Consider the following 22,134-nt stretch of genomic DNA (forward strand, 5'->3'; position numbering starts at 1 on the left):
GCCACCAGGTGCCTGCAGCCCCGTGTCCTGATGGGAGCCCGACCCCGCCTCTCTGTGATCCTTCCTGCCAGAGCCCGAGCTGGGGGCTTGGTTGGCAGCACAGGCCGGTGTCCCCGAAGGCACTGGGGTGCTGCCCCCGCCCCCTCCGGGAGCCTCCTGCACGCCCAGGCCGCCCCGGTTCCCAGCCCCAAGCCTGCTGGCCGGGCGGGCCCGGGGTCCCGCGTGTGGTGGTCCAGGTCCGGGGACCACCCGGCGAGGAGAAGGTTGCCAGCGCCTCATCCCCCTGCCCTGGGCTCAGGGCCACGCGGAGCCCTGCAGACGCCGCGCCCACAGCACGCGTCCCCGGGGGTGGGCCGGGCGGCTGTGACCAGGCGTGTCCTCCAGGAGCTGGTGACTGCCTGGTACATCGGCTTCCTCTGCCTCATCCTGGCCTCGTTCCTGGTGTACTTGGCGGAGAAGGGGGAGAATGACCACTTCGACACCTACGCCGACGCCCTGTGGTGGGGCCTGGTGAGTCCTGGCCGCTGGGCTCATGCTCCTTCCCTGGGACGCGCTCGCCTGGCACGGCCTCCCCTGGGGTCCTCCCCTGCCCACCCTCTGCACCCGGTCCCCAGGATGTGCCCCTGCCCCCTGGGCGTGCACGGGGTGGGGGGGGGACAGGAGGGCACCTGCCTGGAGCGTCTCTCTGGGGCCACCTGCTGGCCACTCAGGAGCAGGATGCTGGCCGGGGTGGGGCGGGGGAGTGTGTGGGTGCTCCCTGGTGTGCACCGCCCCGGGGAGCCTGTGCCGAGCTCTGTGGTCACTCCCCTTTCTTCCTTATCCGGAAGACCTCTGTGCTGGACGGAGGAGGGGACAGGAGACTTTGGACAGGAACCCGGGCCTCCTGGTGCCCCTTCCAGGCTGCCCCTCGGGACCCACAGCCCCCGCTCACGGCCGCCCGCTCCCAGGCTCCTGGGTGGTGCCTCTCCCTGGGTCACCCCCGAAGGGTCCCTCTCACCCTGGACGGGGACGGCCGGCCTCCGTGGACTGTGCCTCCCGGGGACCAGGCTGTGCCCTGCGGGCCGCGTCCCCATGAGCTGGCTGGAGCCTGGCCCGTGTCCCCAGAGGTCCCTGGCAGGGCGCTGAGGGCCCGTCCATTGCGGGGGGTGCGGGGAGGAGCAGGGCCCGGTCCCCGGGGACTCCACACCTCTTCCCCAGGTGCTGGCGGCGAGGCCTGGGGCAGATGCTGCAATCTGACCGCAGTAAGCGGGAATGCTGCGGACTCGAAACTATTTTATTGATTTGCCGACGCCGGGAATCTGTGTCCTCGGCCCAGCCGAGTGGGGGCAGCGGCCGCCCGGGCCAGTGGCTGCCGACCTGCTGATGCCGCTTGCCCTGCCCCCGGCCTTGCCAGCCTCAGCTCTGTCCAGAGGATTCCTGGGAGGGAGCGTTGATGTGAAGGGTCTTTGTCTTTAAAGGCCTGACTCTTACTTGTTTGACGGGGTGGGGGTGGGGGAAGCAGGAAAGTGGGCACGCAGGCAGGGGGCAGGGGCAGGGGCAGGGGCAGGGGGAGAAGCCGGGAGCCGGACCCGGACTCCATCCCAGGACCCCGGGATCACGCCCTGAGCCCCAGGCAGACGCCTCCCCTTCACCGCCTGAGCCCCAAGCCCCAAGCGTCTTTGGTCTTTCAAATGTGCTTGTGCTGGTTCCCGCACTTGGAGACGCTCGAGCACACACCGAGGTTTTGTGTGAGGAGTGGATGCCCCTGCGGCCCGCGCCCGCTGCTGGCGGCCCTTCCTCACCACCCGCGCCTTTCCAGAACTTTCTGTGCAGGCCGCAGTGCGGACGCTGCCCTCTTCTAGGGGCACGGGCCGTGATTTATCCAGTGTGGCCGGGCGTGGCCTCCAGGGGTGCGCGGCTCTGGGAGGGGCCCGCCCCATCCACGGTCTGGGGGGCCATCTGGAGCTCGCCCCGCGGGCAGCGGGCCCTCCTGGGTGCCCAGGGCCCCTCTCCCCGCGGCGCTGGGGCAGCTCACCCTCCAGCCGCACCCCTGCGCGGCCTTCCCACTCCTCCGGCCTGGGTGTGTCGCCCTCCCGAGGCCCCCGCCCGCCGCCCGCCCCATCTCTCTCCCTGGCTCCTGCTCAGCACCACCCGTCCAGCCACCCACCCTCCGCGCTTCCTGGCCGCTGACCCTGCGCGGCGCCCAGAGCTGCCCTCCCCCGGCTCCCCCCCCTCCCCCTCCCCGCACTCCCCTTTGTGCTCTCTCCCCATTGCTCCCCCCCTCCTCCCTGCCCCTCCCCCTGCTCCCCTCCCCTCTTCCTCCTCCCCTTCCCTCCCGTCTTCCTCCTCCCTCTCCCTCCCTGCGCCCCCTCCCTCCTGTATCCCCACACCCTCCTTTGCACTCTCCCCTCTGCTCCTCCCTCCTCTCTGCTCCCTCCCTCCTCTCTCCAGTCTCCTTTCCTCCTCCTTCCCCCTGCTCCCTCCCCCCACTCTCTCCTCCCTGCTCCCTCCCTCCCCCATTCCCCTGATCCCCTCCCCTCCCTTCTCCCTGCTCCCTCCCCTCTCTCCACCCTGCTCCTGCTCCTCCCTGCTCCCTCCCCCCACCCTCTCCTCCCTGCTCCCTCCTCCTGGGCTCCTGCTCTGGCCAGTGTGAGCTGCCCTGGAATGTAGGGGAAGAGGTGGGATCCGGAGGGTTTCACACGTTGCAGGGGTGAAGGCTGAGATGCAGACCTCACTGGGCCTCGTGTGGGCGGTGAGGGAGGGGTGGCCTCTGTGCCTGCCCAGCCTGCCCTGTGCCAGGCCCCTGGGGGCTGAGGAAGAGCATCCAGGTCAGGGCTATGGGCCTCCACGGTGGTCACGGCCAGGCCCGGCTCAGTGACCGGCCTTGCTGCCCCACAGATCACCCTGACGACCATTGGTTATGGGGACAAGTACCCCCAGACCTGGAACGGGAGGCTCCTGGCCGCCACCTTCACCCTCATTGGCGTCTCCTTCTTTGCTCTTCCCGCGGTAAGTCCTGCCTGTGACTCCTGGGTCCCCATCTGTCGCTCACTGTGGGTCCTCGCAGCCCTGAGATTGGCCAGTAGGGTCCTTGTGACCAAGGGCAGTGCTGTGTGCTGACCTGGAGCCCGTGAGAGGTCACAGGGGACCCTTGCAGAGGGGCGACGGCTGTGTCAACTGCCACCCGTAGCTGGTGTGTGTGGTGGGGACCCTGCTGTCCCCGGTGGCTGCTCGCCAAGAGCCGGGGCCTGCACCTGCCTCCTTAGAGATGAGCAGGGAGGAGGGTCCACTCTGGGCGGGGTGTCCTGGGTCGTTGCCGCTGCACTTCTGGAAGCCAGAGGCTCTGAATCCGAGTGTTTTCCGCAGCGTGGTCTGCGGGTGGCTTGGGCGTGAGACGGGGGAGGGCCGTGGCCGCAGCCGCGTGGGACTCTGGTGACTTGCAGGGCATCTTGGGGTCTGGCTTCGCTCTGAAAGTCCAAGAGCAGCATCGGCAGAAGCACTTTGAGAAGAGGCGGAACCCGGCGGCCGGCCTGATCCAGGTGAGCCCCGCGGGCCGGGGAGCAGGGGGTTCCCGGCCTGTCGGGAGCAGAGAGCCCCCGGCCCCAGTGCGTCCCCTGCGTGGGTGGGCCACAGCTCCTGCTCCTCTGCAGGGGTGTGGTGGGCGTGGCGGGGGGCTCGGGGTGCCGAGAGCCAGCGGGACCCGGGGGCGGGTGTGCAGTGTGGCCCGAACTGCACAAGGACCCCCGCCAGGTTCGTGGTCGGTGGCTCGTCCTCGGCTGTCCTGGGAGTGGGCCTGAGCCCCAGGCTGCCCGGGGGGCCCTCCCCGAAGCTGGGGAGCTGGCAGGACACGGCCCCTTCGAGGATGGCATTGCCCGTGGGCACGTCCGCCTCTGTGGGTGTGCGGACGCGTTTACCTGTCGCCGCAAGAACTCCCAAGGGCCACGGTGTGTAAGTGCCGACGAGCAAGGAGGCCCGCAGGCCGTGCGTGTACACGGGGCGGAGGTCGCACGGAGACGTGTGGCCCTGCCCTGCTCTCCTGCCCTCCGAGCCGCCCGCTCCCCGCGTGCCTGTGTCCTGCTTCTCCCGGGAGGGTCCTCGGCGCCTTTCCCGTCACGACTCGGCGGTCGGCGTGAGGCCACGCGCGTGTTCCCTGCGGCTGGACACCGAGTGGGAGTCCCGGGCCTTGTGCCGAGCGGTCACGGGGCATGTTTCTCCGTGGGCCTGCTGGACGGAGGCCATGCCTGGGTCCTGCCTCGGAGGCTAGTGGGGGGAGCGCGGTCCTGCCGCACGGGGCTCCTGCGCCCGGGGGCGATTCCCGATCCCGGAGAGGGAGAGGCGGTGGGGGGGGGGGAGCCCAGAGGAGGCCGCAGGCCCTCCATGCCCTGGAAGCATCTGCGGGTCCGTGACCCTCTGGCGGCCGGGGTGCCGGGGCCGTGTCCGCCTCACTGACCTTATGTGCCGTCCCGTCAGAAGTGGCCCCTGCCCATCAGGGTGGGCGTCCTCACACCCAGTGCCCGGGGCAGGCTCTGAACAGCAGCAGGAGGCGGAGGGGGCATCGCCAGCCCTGTCCTCAGGGCCCCAGAGGTCGGAGGTGACTCCGGGAGGGGGGGTGGAGGCAGGACCCCAGCAGCGGGGAGGCCCCAGGAGCGTCTGGGTGGACGGAGAAGTCGGGAACAGCAGGGGTGTGTCGTCGTGACCCCAGGTTGGGGCGTGTGAGGTCTGGAAGCTGTGGGCCCTCAGGGGCAGGTGCCACCGGGTGCTCCGACTGGGCCGCCGTGCGCGGCGTTTGGACCCCCGGAAAGGGCGAGCGAAGGGGCCGCGAAGAACTCGCCCCAAAGCACGAGCCCTGAGGGGGCGCTGGTGGCGGAGGCGGCTCACGGCGGGAGGCCTGTGCGAGACCTCGGGGCGCGGCGGCGGTGGTGGGGACAGGTGGGGACGGGCGCGGCCCTCGGCGTCTGCGGGGGACTCAGACCCTGGGGCGGCCACAGGCTGAAGTGCCCGGGCGGGGACGTGTTCCCGGGGCCCGTGGGCTCCGGAGGGCGGGGGGCTGCGGCCATCTCAGCGCCGACCGGCCGGGCCCTGTGACGGACGCACGCGAGGTCCGGGCGCGTGGGAGCCGGTCCACGGGGAGCGGGATGACCAGGGACGGCGGACACGGACGGAATCGCGCGGCAAAGCACACGTTCCTACGGTGAGAGCGGGAGCCGTGGAGGAGCCCGGGCAGCGGGGCCGGGGCCGCGAGCACGCGGGACAAGCCCGGGCGGCCCGGACTGGGGGCCGGGAAACCAGTCCCCGAACGGCGGTGCCGCAGGTGCGGGTGGGAAAGCGCAGGCTCTTCAACAGCCGGTGTCCGGCTACGGGGCGTCCGGTCTGAGGGGGCCGGAGTGTGACTCTTCAGCGGAATGAAGTCCAGATGCGTCCAGAAACCCGCAGTGAGAGCAGCGCCGGGAAGTTCTTGGAAGCAAGCAGGCGCGAATCCGCACGGCTCTGGTCTCAGGCGCAAGACCGAAGCCCAAGCAAAAGAGAAAAATAGATAAATGGGACTTTATTGAAATCAAAAGCACGATCAGAATCGTGCTCCGAGGGACACGGTGGAGAGGGTGAGGAGCTAACGCGCGGAGCGGGAGGACGTACCGGGAGTCGCGCAGACGTACGGAGCGACAGGCGCTCCGGGTCGGGGAGACGCGGGGCCGTGAGCAGCGTGGGGAGCACGCGGGGAGGCGCAGAGGCTGGAGCCTGTGGCCGCGGGCGGGCCCCCGGGTCGGCGGCGCCCGAGCACCCGGCAACCCGCGTCTAGACCGCGGACACCAGCGACCTCCCGCGCGTGTTGGCGCTCCCGGCCGGGGGAGGGGGAGGCTGCGGTGTTTCTGCGCAATCGGACGTCCGTCCTTCCATCATGGAAAGGACCGACGCACTGACCCCCGCTAGGACGTGCACGGCCTGAGCGCGGCGTGTGGCCTGCCGAGGGGGCACGCGGAGGGCGGGACGCGGGCAGGTCCAGGGCCTCGGGGACGAGGCTGGCGGTGGCGCACCTGTGCCCCGAGTCAGGCGCTTGGAGACGGTGCGTCGCGTGTGCCTCACGATGAGGAGGGGCCCCAACGAGGCTCAGGCCAGGCTGAGGCGGGTCAGGGGGTCCCCCCGTCTCTGCCCGGCTCCTGGGGTCACCCCTGTGTGTACGTCGTGCCCCGAGGGTCGGGGATGACCGCCCGACACCTCACAACCGCCAGCGCCGGTGAAGCCGGTGATGAAAGGCCCCTGCAGGCCGGGCGCTGGGCGCTGGGTGCTGGGTGCGGAGGCGCGTGCCCACCCTGCGGGGGCTGCGGGGGCTGCGGGGGCTGGGGGGCGCGCAGGGGCGGGGCCCTCCGGGAGGCGTCTGACCCTCGCCCGCTTCCCCCTGCAGTCGGCCTGGAGGTTCTATGCCACCAACCTGTCCCGCACGGACCTGCACTCCACGTGGCAGTACTACGAGCGCACGGTGACGGTGCCCATGTACAGGTACCGCCCGCCACCCGGACCCCGCCGCGCGGCTCACCGCCTGGTCTTCATTCTCTGTTTGTTCTGAAACCCATTTTTTCTGTTGTTCATTATTTTCATTGATTTTTCTTTTCTTTTCTTTTCTTTTTTTTAAACAACGTGTGTACTCTCCACGGAGTCCTGTGTGTGATTTATCTCACGGTGTTAATTTTGGTTTTTGTTTTATAGCTCGTGGCTCTTATTTCTCACTCCATCCGCCCCTTTGCTTAGCTTCCTTGCTGTGGGTCACATAGTGTTGTGAGCGCGGCGAAGACAGGCCCTCCCGAGAGCTCGCGGCGCCCCTGCGGGGCGAGCCCCAGGGCTCTGGAAGTGGAAGGGTAACCTCGACCCTGTGTCCTCCGAGGGCCAGGCCTCCGTGTGCGGAGGGGCCGCAGCCGGGTGCAGGCCAGCACAGGGCACACAGAGCCCGCGGGCGCCCCGGGGAGCAGTGGGTGCAGGCCCGGCGGCGGCCAGGAGGCCCAGGGGCCGCCGCAGGTGCTTCCCACCCTTCCCGAGGGCGGGTGCGGCCTGGGGCGAGAGTGCGGCCCCTGGGCTTTGTCTGTGCAGCCTCTGGCTTAGAACAGGTCTGAGGTGAGACAGGCTGGGACCGTCGGGTGGACCCCCCGCCCCCGCCGGCCTGCCCTCGCCTGCGGCGTGAGGCTGAGCCCTGGGGTCCCAGCACAAGGATGCCCCTTACCTGCCCCGAAGCCGGGCCAGCATCGCCCCGAGGACCCCAAGTCAGCCAGGGCAGGCAGGGTCCAGCGTCCCCAGGGCCCCGGCCCCTCCCGTGTAGACACCCCGCCCTCCCCTGCGCCCGTCCCCCCGTCCCGCGGGCAGGCTCCGAGCCCCGCGCTTCGGGGAGTGCGGAAGGCTCCTGCTCCCCGTCCTGGGCCCCACTCGGGCCTGAGCCGGGCTGACCCTCGTGCTAATTTTCTTTGTTTTGTTGTTTCCCCCACTTTCCTCGACCATTTGGTTCATTTTCTTTTTCTTATCCCGTTCTTTTAAAATTTCCGTTCTTTTCCCTCTGTGTGTGTGTGGAAACCCCCGAAAGCTCGCAAACTCAAACCTACGGGGCCTCCAGGTAGGAGATGCATGGGATGGACAGCGTGTACGGTGTGGTTGTGTTGTGTCTGGGGCTGGTCCGGGGCTGCCCCCCGAGCCCCCGGCCCCGGGCCCGGTCTGGGGGTACAGGCACCGCCCTGCTCTCCCCGCGGCCTCCCTGCCTGGAGCCCGGCTCCCTCTCCGACCGCCCCTCCCCTGTCCGCTGCTTTTCTCGGCTGGATCCTCTGTCCTCCCTCGTTGTCCGTCCCGCGTCCTGCTTCCTGCCTTGTCTCAGTAGCCGTGTCCCTGCCCTGCGCCCCTGCCCCCCCCCACAGGCCCCGTGTGCAGGGCACAGAGTCGCTGGACACGGGGCTTCGGCCCCCCCCCGCCGGGGGCTCCCCGTTCGGCCGGCAGCTCGCCCCTGGCGCTGCTCGGGCTCTGCCCCTCCGGACCCGGGAGGACCGAGGGCCTGCTGTCCGCGTGTGCTGCCCCAGTCGCTGCGTCCCCAGGGCTCTCCCTCCCGCCTGACCCCCAGCCACCACCCGAGGGGAGCGGGGCTGCCGAGCCGCCCAGACACTGTACCCCGCACACGGCACGGCTCCTCCGTGGGCCCTTCCCTGCCCGAGGGGGACCGTGCCGGGTGACAGCGTCCACGCACAGGTGGGCAGGGGCAGGGCCCGGAAGCTCGTGGCCCGTGACGCCCCGTGGGGCCGACTAGGACCTCAGTGTCCGTTCCCAGCAGGGAGGAGGGCCGGTGCCTGCAGGCATCTCCAGCACAGCCCCTGCCTCTCCTGGCCTCGCGCAGAGGACGAGGCGGGCAGTGTCCTCCCCGTCCGCCGACCTGGGGCTCTTGGGGCCCCAGGCTGCCCCGGCGCTTGGGGTGCCTTCCTGTCATCCCTCGGCCCGTCTTCTCCAGACCCCGGGGTCTGTGGAGCACCCGCACCCCCACCCCGGCCTGGGTGGCTGAGTTGTCCCCTCGGAGCCGGCCGACCCTGACCGGCCGCTGCCGCCTCCTGTGGGATGCCCCCGACACGTCCCCCACTCCCGCCGGCCCGCTGCCCCTCGTCCTCCACGGCCGCCCTGGAGTGACGGGCTGCGTGTGGCCCTCACGTGTGTGTGTGTGCACGTCCCTGCCGTGGCCCTGCCCGTCCGTGTCCTGTCCCCTGCTGTGTGTGTTCAAGGCATGACATCCTCTGCGTGTCCCTAAACTTGGACCTGCGTGTGTGTGGGCTGAATGGGGGCGCTGTCCGGGCTCCCACAGGCCCACGGGTGGTGGTCGAGGGGCAGCGGGGAGGCCACCTCTGTCCCCGTGTCCAGTCCTGGGGCCTCTGCTGTGCCCACGGCGTGAGCCTGCCTGACCTGCTAGGACTGGGCTGCCCCGGGGGAGGGGGGGACAAGGCCTTGGCTCTGCGGAGGCTGCGGGGGCAGCCGGGCTGGGCCGGGCAGCAGTGAGTGAGGGCAGGCCCCGCGGCGGGCGGGGGCGCTGGGGTCGGGAAGGAGGGGTGTGGAGGGGCCGGAGCGAAGCCAGGAGACTCGGAGGCCGCTGCCAGTGCTGTGGATTCGGGGGGGGCCGTGATCCCACTTCAGAGGCCTGGGGAGCCGCTGGGTGACCTCCGGCGGGGCCTGTGGGTGGAGGGAGAGGAGACGCAGACTCCTGCTCGCAGGTGAGGGCTGGGCCGGTGCAGGGGGGTCATGTCCTCTCGCACCACGTTATAGGCTCAGACACTGATGCTTCACCAGAGGGGCCTGGGGGGTCAGGGGTCCCCAAAGATGGAGGCTGAGGACAGGGTTGAGGCTGAGGCTGGGTGGGAGTCTTTGAGCCTGGCTTCAAAGGAGCGCTTGGGGCTCCTGCCCAGGGCTTGAGTGGGGGTCACAGCGGAGTGGGGGGGTCACAGGGAGGGATGGGTGTCACGGAGAGGGGTGGGGGTCACAGCAGAGTAGGGGTCACGGGGAAGGATGGCACAGGGAGGGGTGGGGGCACAGGGCAGAGTGGGGGTCACAGCAGAGTAGGGGTCACGGGGAAGGATGGCACAGGGAGGGGTGGGGGCACAGGGCAGAGTGGGGGTCATAGCAGTGTCAGATGCCATAAGTGGGGTGGGGGGGGTCACAGCATAATAGGGGGGTGTCAGCCGGTGGGGGCTGGGCCAGGAAGGAGCGACCCTGAGGTCGAGTGGGGCGAGCTGTTTCCTCACAATGAGATGCGAAGTGTGGGAGGGCAGAAAGCAGTGAGACCTCAGGCTTGGGCGGAGGGTGGGTGGGGGAGGGAACTGATCCCCCATGTGGGGAGCAGACTGGGGGCCCCTGGGCTGCTGGTCCTGTGGCTGGGGGTGGGCGGCCAGGCTGCACGGGGAGGACTTAGTTATGCTCAGCCTCCATGGAGGTCCTGCCTGGAGCTGCCCAGGGGCAGGGGGGGCGGGGGGGGTCGTGGGGTTGTCCCGGGTGGGCATGACCTGGGCGGGGAGAGGGGCTGCAGAGCCAGGCGGCTTGCCAAAGATCCGAGTGCTGCCCCGGCAGCTCATCTGCACCCAGAGTGGGCCTCTGTGCCCGGCGAGGGAGTCCTCTAGGCCCTGGCCCTGCCCTGGCTTTGCAGAGGGATTGGGGACCTTAAACATGTTGGGGTGCTCTTTGCCCCTTGGGGGTGTTCAGGGGTTAGAGAGGCGGGGGGAGGGCGCAGAGGACACCATGTTAGGGAAGGGGGAGCGTGTGGTCTGCAGAGAGGGCCACGGGCATGCCCCCACCTGTCCCCCGGACCCTTCTGGGCCCCTCCACGGGGCAGGCTGGTCGCTGCCCGCGTCCAGGGCACGGCCCCCGAGAGGCACAGACCCGAGGGCACAGACGGTCCCCGGAGGGCCACCGCTGCCAGGGAGCTCTCCCCTCCCTCTGCCTGGGACAGGCCACACCCGTGCCCCCAGCATTGCCGCCGCAGGCGCCGTGTGTGTGTGACGCGGACGCTGGTGGGAGCAGGGGTGCGGGTCCCCGGGCCCAGGCGGGCAGGTGCTCACTGCGTCTCTTCTCGCCGCAGACTGATCCCACCCCTCAACCAGCTGGAGCTGCTGCGGAACCTCAAGAGTAAATCTGGGCTCACCTTCAGGTCAGCAGAGGGGCCCCCGGGCTGGCACTCGGGGTCGGGGGTCCCCGTCCTCCCGGGCGTCCCCACGAGGGGCAGGCGGCCACGGGATGCCCCGGGCCTGCAGGCCACGGTCGGGTGGTTTTCCACTTCTCCCTCGGCTAAGGCGCCCGTCCCCAGAGGGTGGCTGGGTGGGGGCGGGGGCGGGGGGCACAGAGGGTGGGGCCACGTGGGGAGAGCGAGCCTGGTGCCCCGGAGCATCGCGTGGACGCCTGCTGGTTCTTGTGGTCGCACAGCCTGTGAGTCTGGAGTGTGGGGCCCAGAGCCGGTGTGCGGGCAGGAGGGCAGCCCCAGGGATTGGGGGGTGCGCAGCCGCCTGGACCCCCAGGCCGAGGGCGACCCCCAGCCGCTGCCCCCCGAGAGCTGTCAGTGGGGTGGAGCCCCCGCCGAGGTACGTCCAGGGACGCAGCTGGACCCCGTGAGCAGGCGCTTGCTTGGATGTTACTAAGTGAGGGATCTCAGCACAGGGTCATTCTGGATCGTCCTGGATTAGCAACTGAACCCAAGTACGCGTCCTTGAGGGAGCAAAGCGCCGCCCGTGGTGGGGCAGAGACCAGGGGCAGAGACGAGCAGGAGCTGGGCGAGGCCGAGGCGACCCCCAGGCCTCACGGGGACCTGGGTCCTTCCCGCCTCCGGGATGGCAGCTTCGGCTGCCAGCTCCATGGTCCTCTCCCACGGGGGGACCTGGGCGGCCGGCCTGGTAGCAGGGCCCTGGGGGCGGCCTTGGGGGAGTGGTCAGGGCCCAGCGTGCTGCCGGAGGAAGGACACGGGGGACGCGTCCCCGTCTGACGGGGAGACGCCAGCCCCGACTGCAGGGGACGGGACGGGCGCCGCGGTAGGGGTGCGGCGGGGGGGGGTGGAGCACATACTCCGGAGGGAAGGCCCCTGGGGTGGCCGAGGCGCTGGCACCGCACGCAGTTTCCCACTGAGTGTCAGACTTTGGGTACAGCTGACCTTTGCTCCTCCCAACCTCTCCCTGTTCGGATGGTGTGTCTGTCCTGTTGTATTTTGGGGGCAGATCACTGGTTTTCGAGAAGCAACAGGTCCCCAGCTGGGGAGGATTTTACCCCAGGGAGGATCACATGCGGCTGGGATGACCGAGGCCGGGGGATCCCAGGCCCTCCGAGCCACTGAGCTTTGGTTGGGGCTGATGCTGTCACGGTGGAGACTCTGGGTGTCGGGGCTTGAGGCACACAGGAGTCCTGAGCTCTAGGGCACGGACGGTACTGGGTGGCCTGGTGGCCCCCAGGGTGTGTCCTCGCGCTGGAACTGTGCCTGGGACTTGCAGGTGTAGTTGAGGATGTTGAGACGAGGTCAGCCTGGAGTAGGTGGCCCTAGATCCGGTGACACGAACGGGCCGGCACGGGACGAGGAAGTGGGGACGGGAGGGAGGTGGCCACAAGCCCTGGAGCCCGGGGCCCTGGGGCGGGGCAAGGCAGGGGCACCCAGCCCCCCAGCTCAGGGCGGGGAGGGGGTGCTAATCCCCACGCCTGGGCTTCTAACTTCTGGCCTCGGCAGAAGCCCGCAGCCCCGTGGTCACAGGAGAGGCACAGGGATGGGCTGTGGCCCCCAGGCTGGGCCCAGGGTGCCCCAGGGCGGCGGCGGGATGCGGCATCAGGGCGGGGGTCCTGCACCCTGTGACTCTGGACTGCATGAAGGGGGAGCCTGGAGGGTTGGGGCTGGTCCCCAGGGACCCCAGCCCCAAGCAAGAGGTCTGGGCGTCCCTTCCTGCCACCTCCGTCACATGGGGCTCCGCCAGCCGCACGCCTCGGGCTCCACAAAGGGTTGGCACACGTCCCGAGGGGCCCGGGGGAGTCACCTGCAGGCCTGGGGGTCAGCCGGGGGCTGTCCCCACCACCAACCTCTGTTCAGTTCAGGGTGAACGTGGCCAGTCGGCGTCCCGAGGCCACGGCCGGGTGGGCCAGGAGGCTGCCCCGGGCTGAGCGGGGTCCCGGGGCTGGGCCACTTGCGACCCCGCGGGGAGGCCACACGGGGAAGGCCTGGCGCAGCTGCCCCCCCCCAGGGAAGCCACTGGGCGCCCTCTTTGAAACGTAGCCCGTGTTGGTGATTGTCACTCAAACCCGGGCCGGAGCAGGGCCTGCCCCCCGGGCCCTCGGGGTGTCTGGGGGTCGGGGCCCACGCTGGGTGCCACGGGTCCGCTGGGCCCTACACGGGGTGGGGGCCGCCCGCTGGGCCAGCTGCTAACAGTCTTGTCGCTTCTGTTTAAAGGAAGGAGCCTCAGCCGGAGCCTTCGCCAAGGTCAGTGCCCGCTTGCCCCCCGCTGCCCCGGGGCGTTGCCGCGAGCAGAGCCGGTCCGTCCGTGTCTGTGCACTGCGTGTCATCGGGGCCTGTGCGTGCCCGCGTGTGCCGCTGTGTGTCTGGAGCCCGCCGGCCGCGCCGTGGGCCCTACGTCCCTGTGTGCTCAGTGCCCCCGCCCCGTGCCAGGGGCCCCCCGCCCCAGGGCCCGGTGGCAGGACACGTCCGGGCACAGCCTCCCTCTCTGCTGGAGCCTGAGCCCCCGCCCGCTCGGGACGGTCCGCTGCGGGTACCCGCGGGGCAGAGCACGGCTGGCAGCCACGTGCCGCCTCCCCGTGTTCACGGCCGAGGGACCTCCGCCTGCCTGTGCTCGGGATGCCCCGAGCACCCGTCCGTCCCCAGGCCTCAGAGCAAGTCCAGCCCCTGACCTGGGGCCGGAGACCCCTGCCTGCCCCCCGTCCGCGCCCTTGGGGACCGTGGGCGACTCAGCCGGCCACCGCTGGTGGAGCTGCAGTTAGGCTGGGCGCTGCCCCGTCCCCGTGCGGGTGGCCACGCTCCTGCGCCCCGAGCGCCTCGGCACGGACACCCGGTGTCTGGGACCGAGCACGGTGGCCCTGCCTCCGGCCCGAACCAAGGCGACCGCCCCTCAGCGAGGCTGCGCGCTGGCGCGGGGCAGAGAGCTGGGCGCTCGCCGTCAGGGTGGAGTGGGAGACGCGTGCCCAGCTGGGCGGCCTGGGGGGTCCATGGGGCTGCCCCCGCGTCCTCGGCCCCCGCCGCGTGCCACACCCTGAGCCCGTCCGCCCGAGGCCCCCCGGCCGGATGCGGCGTCTTGTCCCCCTCCCCGCGACCCTCGTCTCAGCCTCTCTCTCTCTCTCTCTCTCCTGCCCTCCCCCCAATTTGGACACTCTTGCCTGCCCCCCCAAGTGCCTTTAATCTTGTCACTGCCCTTCTTGGGCCCCTTTCACGTCCGTCTGTCTTTGGGGAGGAGGTGGCTGACCCTGAAAGCAGGACTCCAGGTGAGGACACACGGGAGCCCCCCCGGGCTCTCCGGTACGTTCCGTGGCTCCCCTCCCCGCTTCCCGCTCTCCGCTCCTCTGTCTCCTCCCCGTGTGTCCGTGTGTCCCTGCCTGCCCGCGACCCAGTGGCTTCCCCGAGGGCCAGCCTGGCCCGGCCCTCCTCCTGGGGGACCCCGGGCTGAGGCCCTGCCCTGGGGGGCACCCCGTCAGCCGGGAGGGGTGCCGTCTGTGCAGCCCCGGGCCCTGTTCAGCAGCCGGGGCACGGGGCGTAGGCAGGAGACTTCTGCTGGGGCCCACGAGGCGGCAGGCAGGTCCCAGGGCTGCCGGGCTCAGGTCCCTGCCCGCGAGGCGTCCGGGCATCTGGCCCCTCGGGCCCCTCCTGGGCAGGAACGCCAGGCCGCCGCCTGCCACCTGCAGGCCAGGATCCCGCCGGCACCCCCGGGTCGGGGCAGGTGGACGGGGTGGGCACCGGGACCCTCACTCAGCCGCCGTGACGCCCCTCCCGGTCCTGGCTCATGACGGGCGTGCGGGACCCACGGCGGCCGTGCTGCCGACAGACCCAGGCCGTGTGTCCGGGTCGGGGTCGGGGTCAGGGCCGGGGCCGGGGCCGGGGGCAGGCCGCGGGGTCTCGGGCTGTGCTGCTCTGGGTGTGTCTCTGACCTGCCCTCCGCCCCATCCCGTTCTCACTGCCCCTCACCCCTGTGCCTGGGGGGCCCTGTCCCCAGCCGCTTGCCCCGTGTCCGTGTGGGCCCCTCGTCGAAGGCAGCAGCGTGCTGTGTCTGAGTGCCTGTGTGTCCCGTCTGGTCTTGGTGAGTGTCCGCGGGCACCTCTTCCCCCCGTGATCCCGGGGCCCCGGCCTTGCCCGTCCCCCTGGGGCGTTACCGTCTGGGGCGGCTCCCACAGCCGGGGAAGCTCTCTTTGGCTTCTGTGGGCAGGAAGACCCAGGGCCAGCCTGGAGCCCGGAGGGGGGTGTCCATGGGGCTCAGCCAGGCCTCGGGGTCGCTGTCCCGACAGGGGTGCGGCCCACGTGGGGCCTCCGTGCAGTTCGAGCGTCCTGGGCCCCGGTCCCCCAGAGGCGGGCGCCGGGCGGGCGGGCAGTCCTGCCTCCGTGCGGCCGGGACCCCCCCCGGCAGACTGGGCCTTGGGGCCTGTGTCTGCACTGGGTGCTCGGGGGCTGGAGCAGAGACCCTCTCCCCATCGTCCTCTGCCCGGACAGAGCCTCCAGGGGGTGGGGGCCGTGGGAGGCCGGGGGCCCTGGGAGGAGACGGCACGTGCATCCCCGTCCTCCGCTGACCTCACCGTGTGCCTCGGGAGGGCGCATGTGCCCCCGGCTTGAGGGGCTCCTGGGGGAGCCAGAGCTGCTGGGTGCGCGGGTCCTGGGGATACCGAGTCACAGGGACGCTTGTCCCCACGGGAGCGCGCTTGCCGATGCAGCCGGAGCCCGGGTCCCTCCCGGGGAGGACCCTGCAGGGAGGAAGGGCCCCTGGACGGGGGGTGGCCCAGCAGAGCGTATCCTTCCCACGTGGCCGCAGGGGTCGTGTGGGCGCCTCCCGTGCCGGTGCGTGGGGACGCTGGGCGCCGCTGCCCAGGGCTGGTGTCGTGAGCGGGGGTCGGCGCGTCTGCGTCCTCGGCCGGCAGGAGACAGCGTGTCGGGGCCACAGGGCGACGGCGGGGGACGGTGGGAGGCCCCAGGAAGGCGGAAGGGTCTCGTGTGGTTTTCGGTTTTGCTCAGAAACGTGCGGATGCCGCCGTCGGGGCTTCGGGCCGGTTCCCGGGGAGCGTGGGCCTCGCGCCCCCCAGATGAGCCCGCCTCGGGGGTCCGCGTCGACCGGGGCCCGCGAGGCGCTGTCCTCGCCGTCCCTCCCGCAGAGGCAGCCGCCGCCTCCCGGGGGCACCGAGGCCTCGGACGGGCAGCTGGCGGCCTCGGCGCAGCCTCGGTGGTCGGTCTGTGACGCCAGAGTGCACGTGTTTCCTCCCGAGATGTGTGCTTTCCGGACCCCTGTCCACCTAGAATAAGCCTTTGCAAAGTCTTGCCCGTGTATTATTTTTTTGTTGGCATGAATATCGCAAAAAATAATACATCTTTAAAAAGACGTGGCCCAAAACTCTGACTCTGGAAGGAAAAGGTATTTTTGGAGGAAAAAAAAAAAACGGGATTTTTTTTTTTTTTCTCCAAAAATAGGGCACTGTTTTCTTTTCCAGGCCGGCGGAAGACTTTCTGTGCAGCCCCCTCACTGCCGTTGCTCAGACCCAAGCGCTGCTGGCCGACCCTGAGCCCAGAGCTGCCTCAGGGTGGGCCCGTGCTTTGTGCCGCCCGCCCGCCTGCCCGGCCCCGGCCCCTTGGTCGCGTCCTGTCTGCCGGTGCGCCCAGGACTAACTCTGCTCTCCTCATTTCCAGTAAAGGCAGACCGTGCAGAGAGTCCCTGTGTGGATGCTGCCCTGGACACTCTAGGTACCGCGGGGCGTGTCGCACGGACCGACCATTGCTGCACGGCTCTCCACCTCCCCTCCCGCTCCAAATACTCTGCTTATTAGAGGTTCTAGATGCGCGAGGGCGAGGCTGGCGCCCCCCGGCCCCCAGGCCCCAATTCCGATTGGCAGCTCGGCCTCCGCGGCCCCTTGCAGCGGAGCACCAGGCCCCCCCGTGATTCCAAACGACCTCCCGGTGACGGTGACGGTGGTGGCAGCACCAACATCTCTTGTCCCCAAGCCAAACGATGCCCTGCTCCAAGCAGGAGGGGGGCCGGCCAGGGGCTTCTGGGGTCCTGTCGCTCTCCGCTGAGCCTTTCCTCTGGGGCTCGCCAATCTAGCACCTCTACTACGCACCCGAGGTCGGCCCCTCCGAACCGGCCGCCTCGCCCGCGGGAGGCAGCTCCGTCCTGTGTGTGCCGGGCTCCCCGTGGTCCTGACACACCAGACACGCCAGAAAGCCAGGGGCCCTCGGCTCCCCCTTCCCACCACAGGCCTGGTTTAGGGCGGACTGGAAACGGGACGGTGGAAAAGCCGCCCCCCCCCACCCCGGCCCTTTGCACCGTGGGCTCCCTGTCCGCACCCTCACTCTCTCCGTCCACTGTCTGCTGTCGGGTGTGTGGAAGCGTCTGTCCTCTTGCTTGCTCTGGGCTCCCCCCCCCCGTCTCCCTCCCGCCTGCCTCCCTCCCCTCGACCGGTGCAGCGTGTGGGCAGCTGCGCCCGCCTGTCCTGTGCATGTGGTTGCTGCAGGCCCCGGAGGCAGTGGGGCCGAGCGGCGGGCATGGGGGCTGTGCCGCAGGACCAGGGGCCCGGGGCAGCGGCATGCTTGGCCACCTGCATCTGTGCATGCTCTGAGGCCCCCGGAGAGGGGCTTGGAGGCTGCCTCCCCACCCTGTCCGCGTTGCCTGTGTGTTCCTGGAGGTAGGCGCTTGGGGGAGGCTTGCGGCCCCAGGAGCGGAGGTTTCCGGCCCCGGCGGAGGCCGTCCTGCTTGTACAGAGCTTGTGTCCACGGTGCTTCCGGCCACAGGCGGCCCCTTGGGCCAGGGGCTGTGGGCAGGCTGCTCGGGCACCGGAAGGGCCGCAGGTGCCCATGGCCAGTCCAGGAGCCCAGGCCAAGCTCAGCCTTGCTGTGTGCAAATCCCATGAATGTCACTTCCCCCTTTGCACTTTTCCTGGGTGTCCGCGGTCCCGTGTGGGTGCGGCCCCCTCACCCTGAGCCGGGCAGACCCGGCTGTGGCCACGTCCGTCCGGGCCTCCCAGTCGCCCCGTCCCCGTGTGCTGCGGGGAGGCAGGCGGGGGAGGAGGGGCTGGAGCTCGGCTTTGTGCCCCGGACGCCCCCGAACTCGCTCCCCTGGTCCCGGCAACGCCAAAGCGCAGGTGCCAGGAAAGTGCCCCTGACACGCACGGGGCCTCGTCGAGGACTCTCCCCCCGAGCAGGTGGCCAGAGCCCCATCCTTCGTGTTTGTTTGCTTCTGTCCTTGGCTTGGGTTAGGGCGGCCCTCCCTCGGGCCCCACGGGGGCGGGAGCTGCCCGGGCACCTGGACGCGGGGCAGGTCGGGGCGGCCGGGGCCGAGCGCCTGCGGGCCGAGCTGCGCGGGTTCAGGCATCCACACGGTGGCCTCCTCCCGGCCTGAGCATCCCTGGGGCTGGACGACGAGGCCTCCCTGCGGCTCCATCCTCGAGGCAGCTGCGTGGGGTCGGGCCCCGGGGTTTGGCGGGGCCATCGCTTCCTCGCGTCTCCCCGGACCAGCTGTTGGTCTCCGTTGGGAGGGAGGTCATCCGTGCAGAGGGCGCCACGATGCCACCCTGGGCTCCCACCTGCCCATTCTTGGCCTTGCGCTGGGCACCGCGGTTATGGACTTGGGGCCCGTGTCCGAGCAGGGGACGCCTGCCCCACCCCCGAGGCGGATCCACACCCGAGGTCGACGTCCCGCTCCTGGGGGCACCTTTCTTTCCTTTCCCCTGTCCCGCGGGGACCTGTGAACCAGGGACGGGTGATCTCAGCTGCCTGGGCGGGGGGAGGGCGCGGGCCGGGACTGCCGTGTCCAGGCGGGGGGTCCAGGCCGCCGGCCACCTCTTGTCCGTGGCCAGTCATGTCTGCGCCGTGCGAGGGACCTGTCCCGGCCGTGGGTCCTGGTGGGGCCGGTGGAGGCGGCTGACCCGGGGGAGCCCCGGTGGGGCTGAGGGGTCAGCAGGTGATGGCAGCTTCCGGGGCAGCAGAGACCCCACTGGGCCTGGGGCAGGCGTGTCACACGCCCCGGGGCAGTGCAAGGCCCAGCTCCTGCCTGTGGCTGGGTGTGAGCAGGGGCCTTGCTCTTCGACAGTGGAAACTGTCCAGTGGGAGGGAGCGTGTGGCCGCCTGGCCCCTGGGCCCGCCCTGCACCCGGACCACAGCGCCCCCCCGTCTCCCGACTGCCGCCCAGGGGGTTGCCGCTCCACCTTCACAGTTACGGGGAGACGCAGGGAGGGGGAGGCCGAGGGTCCTGCAGGGCCGCCCCTCCCCGCGGCCTCGCGCCCCAGGCGGCTGGCAGAGCAGGCGCGTCCAGTCGGTCCCCAGATGCGTCCCGGGCGTGGGTGGAGGAGCCCGTGCTGGCCCCGGGTGCAGGGGTTGGGCAGGCCCCCGACGCCCCCGATCTAGACCTTTCCTCCGGGTGGCTCCCGGGGCTTGGCTGGGGCCCAGTGGTCGGCCGCAGACCTCACCCCTGCAGGCCCCGGGACAGGGGGCGGAGGGCAGGCCCGCGGGAGGTGGCGGGGAGGAAGTCCCACCCGGGCGGCGTGGCCAGGGCCCTGGCGCCCTCCGGGGCACCGGGCGCGATGCGAGGGCCCCCGAGCGCCCCAGCCGGTGGAGCGCCCGCCGTCTCCCTGCTGCCCACCCAGGAGTAGGCGTCAGCTGCGGGCGGACGGTGGGGTGAGCGTTCTTGCCAGGGTGACCTCTCTCGCTGTCTCTCTGTGTGTGTCCGCCCGCCCGCCTGTCGGTCCTCGTGGAAGCAGCCAGAAGGTCAGTTTGAAAGACCGTGTCTTCTCCAGCCCCCGCGGCGTGGCGGCCAAGGGGAAGGGGTCTCCGCAGGCCCAGAGCGTCCGGCGCTCCCCCAGTGCCGACCAGAGTCTGGAGGACAGCCCGAGCAAGGTGCCCAAGAGCTGGAGCTTCGGGGACCGCAGCCGGGCGCGCCAGGCCTTCCGGATCAAGGGCGCCGCGTCCCGACAGAACTCGGAAGGTAGGTCAGGCTCTGCCTCCCGCCGTCCGGCCGCCCCGGCGCCACCAGGGGCCCGGCCGCCTCTTTGAGCAGCGACCCCCCTTTGCCCTTTCTTCTTTTTGAGGCGAATTCACGTAACATAAAAACTGGCCACTTGAAAGTGAGCGGGTCAGTGGCGGCGCGTTCGCGGCGTGTGCAGACGCCGCCCGACCCGTTCCAGAGCGTTCCGTGCCCCAGCGGAGGCCCGTGCTGGGAACGGCCGCCCCCAGCCCCCGTCTGTCCGGGGACCTCATGGGGGAGTCACGCGCTGTGTGTGCCCGTTTGCGGGGCTTCCGCGCCGACGCCCGTCTGTGGCCCGATCCCATCCCCTGGTCTCCTGGGGCCGAAGCCCGTGTTTGCGCACGTTCATCCGCTTTGCAGCCGGCGGGTGAACGTGTCCCTCCCCTCCGGCCTGGGACGGGGCTGGGTGTCCAGGGCGCCGGGTGGGCTCCGCGGCCCCGCAGGACCAGGCCCCTCTGTCCCTGGCGCGGCTCGTCCCCCCACGGGCTGTGTCTCCTTCCACCCAGAAGCAAGCCTCCCCGGGGAGGACGTCGCAGAGGACAACAAGAGCTGTAACTGCGAGTTTGTGACGGAAGATCTGACCCCAGGCCTCAAAGTCAGCATCCGGGCCGTGTGGTGAGGGACTCGGGGTCTGGGGCGAGGGGCCTCCCGGGTCCAGAAGGGCTGGCGTCTGCCGTCCCTGGGGGCGGGTCCTTGGGGGCTGGCGTGAGGGCCGGTGCTCCAGGAGCCACCCGCACCCCGTGGCTCCTGGGGCCCCTCCTGTCACGTGTGGGATGGGGCGGGGGACAGGGTGGGGGATGGGGTGGGGGACACGACAGGGGGACGAGGCAGAGGACACAACAGGGGACGGGGCAGGGGACAGGATGGGGGACGGGGAGATGGGGTGGGGACATGGCGGGGGACGCGGGGCTCCCGGGACGATGGGAGTCTGTGTGCACCCGGGCCCAGGAGTGGCCTGTGCCCTTGGCACATGTTCCAGGAGATGCCGGGGTGGGGGCAGGGGCCGCCCAGGGCTCACAGCGGTGCACCCCCCCCCCAGCGTGATGCGGTTCCTGGTGTCCAAGCGGAAGTTCAAGGAGAGCCTGCGGCCGTACGACGTGATGGACGTGATTGAGCAGTACTCGGCGGGCCACCTGGACATGCTGTCCCGCATCAAGAACCTGCAGTCCAGGCAAGAGCCCCTCCCCGCCTGCCCAGCCCCGGGCACGGAGGCTGCGTCCTTCTGGGCCGCGTGGCGCGGTGGGGTGGCGACCCTCAGGCCAGCCCGGGGTGGGCGCGGCGTGCGGGTGCCCGTGCTGCCCCCAGAGGCGGGCCGTGCACGGGGCTTCGTGCACATGGTGGGCGGCTGCCCCCCGGCCACACTGGCCCTCCGTGGACATCCTGCCGTGTCCTCGTGTGGTCTGTTCGTTCTAATATTTCTGTTGTCTCTCCCTCCTCGGCCTCCTGCCCTCGCTATGGGGGGCAAGCGTGTAGGTGTGTGTGCATTCACATGCATGCATGTGTGCACATGTAATGTGTGAATGCACACGCGTGTGTGCACGTGTATGGGTATCTGTGGTCACACGCACGGGTGCATGTGTGCGCACACATGTGTATGTGCACGTGTGCCGGCGTGCGCGCCTGTGCATACACATGTTATGCATGCGTGTGGTGTGTGCACGTGCCTCTGTGTGTGCTGTGCCGTGTGTGCATGTATGTGTGAACCCGTGCACACTCGTGCGCGTGTGTTGGGGATGAAGCCACAGGGTCCGTGAGCCCCGTCAGGGAGCAGCAGCCACCCTACGCGGCAGCAGAGGGGCCCGTCCACCCCCGCCTCACGGGGCACTTCCCCAGCAGGACGCGGGGCTGGAGCGCGTGTGCGAGGCGCGGCGACGGCAGGGCACACGCTGACGCTTGCTCACTCCAGGACGTACCCGCACACCTACGTACAGGCACACACACACACACAACACACACGTCCTCTCCCGTGAGCACACACGGCCCCGTGCTCTCAGCCTTGTGCCCACATACGTGCATCCTCCACGTCGCACATGCAGCCCAGATACACACGTGCCCACAGGCGTGCAGCCTCTGCCACACACAAACAAGGGTGTGCCCACACGTGTCCGTGTGTCTGTAGGGAGCCCGTGCGGCTGTTGCAGGCCTCTCCCGGGGTCCCACGCCCCTGCCCGCCGGGGCTTCCTCCCCTGCCCGGGGTCCCGCAGACCGGGCTGCTGCGGGGTGTGTGCCCTGGAAGCCGGGGCGCTGGCTTCCAGCAGGTCAGGACGGCCGGGGCAATCCTGGGGCCCGCCCAGCTCCCCACCCCCGCGGGACTGAAGGCCTCGTCCCGGGTCAGTGCGCCCCAGCTTGGGTTTGCCGTCCTCGCCTGGACGCCGGGGAGGGTCTCTCTGGCCTGGAGCTGCCCCCGTTGGGCGGGGAGCCGGGGTGACCCTGCCGTCCTCACGGGCTAAGGCTATGGAGCCAGGTGCTCACCGTGCTC

The 22,134-nt window shown here is 70.5% G+C and overlaps 1 protein-coding gene across 5 annotated transcripts in view; it reads left to right on the top strand.

Moving 5' to 3' along the window:
• Positions 1 to 22,134, top strand: part of KCNQ2 (potassium voltage-gated channel subfamily Q member 2) — a 41,749-nt gene that overhangs the window by 14,820 nt on the left and 4,795 nt on the right. For 2 of the 5 annotated variants that reach the window (XM_055343109.1, XM_055343083.1), the window contains exons 5-14: positions 385 to 510; positions 2,878 to 2,988; positions 3,423 to 3,518; positions 6,380 to 6,474; positions 7,544 to 7,573; positions 10,556 to 10,624; positions 12,890 to 12,919; positions 19,393 to 19,616; positions 20,162 to 20,270; positions 20,695 to 20,826. In XM_055343109.1, coding sequence (XP_055199084.1) covers positions 385 to 510; positions 2,878 to 2,988; positions 3,423 to 3,518; positions 6,380 to 6,474; positions 7,544 to 7,573; positions 10,556 to 10,624; positions 12,890 to 12,919; positions 19,393 to 19,616; positions 20,162 to 20,270; positions 20,695 to 20,826 — 1,022 coding nt within the window. Of the gene's footprint in view, positions 1 to 384; positions 511 to 2,877; positions 2,989 to 3,422; positions 3,519 to 6,379; positions 6,475 to 7,543; positions 7,574 to 10,555; positions 10,625 to 12,889; positions 12,920 to 16,330; positions 16,385 to 19,392; positions 19,617 to 20,161; positions 20,271 to 20,694; positions 20,827 to 22,134 lie in introns of all 5 variants that reach the window. The other 3 variants (XM_055343073.1, XM_055343101.1, XM_055343092.1) reach the window with 3 other exon arrangements.

The sequence above is a fragment of the Nyctereutes procyonoides genome, unplaced genomic scaffold (genome assembly GCF_905146905.1).
Source record: "Nyctereutes procyonoides isolate TBG_1078 unplaced genomic scaffold, NYPRO_anot_genome, whole genome shotgun sequence".
Classification (NCBI taxonomy): Eukaryota; Metazoa; Chordata; class Mammalia; order Carnivora; family Canidae; genus Nyctereutes; species Nyctereutes procyonoides.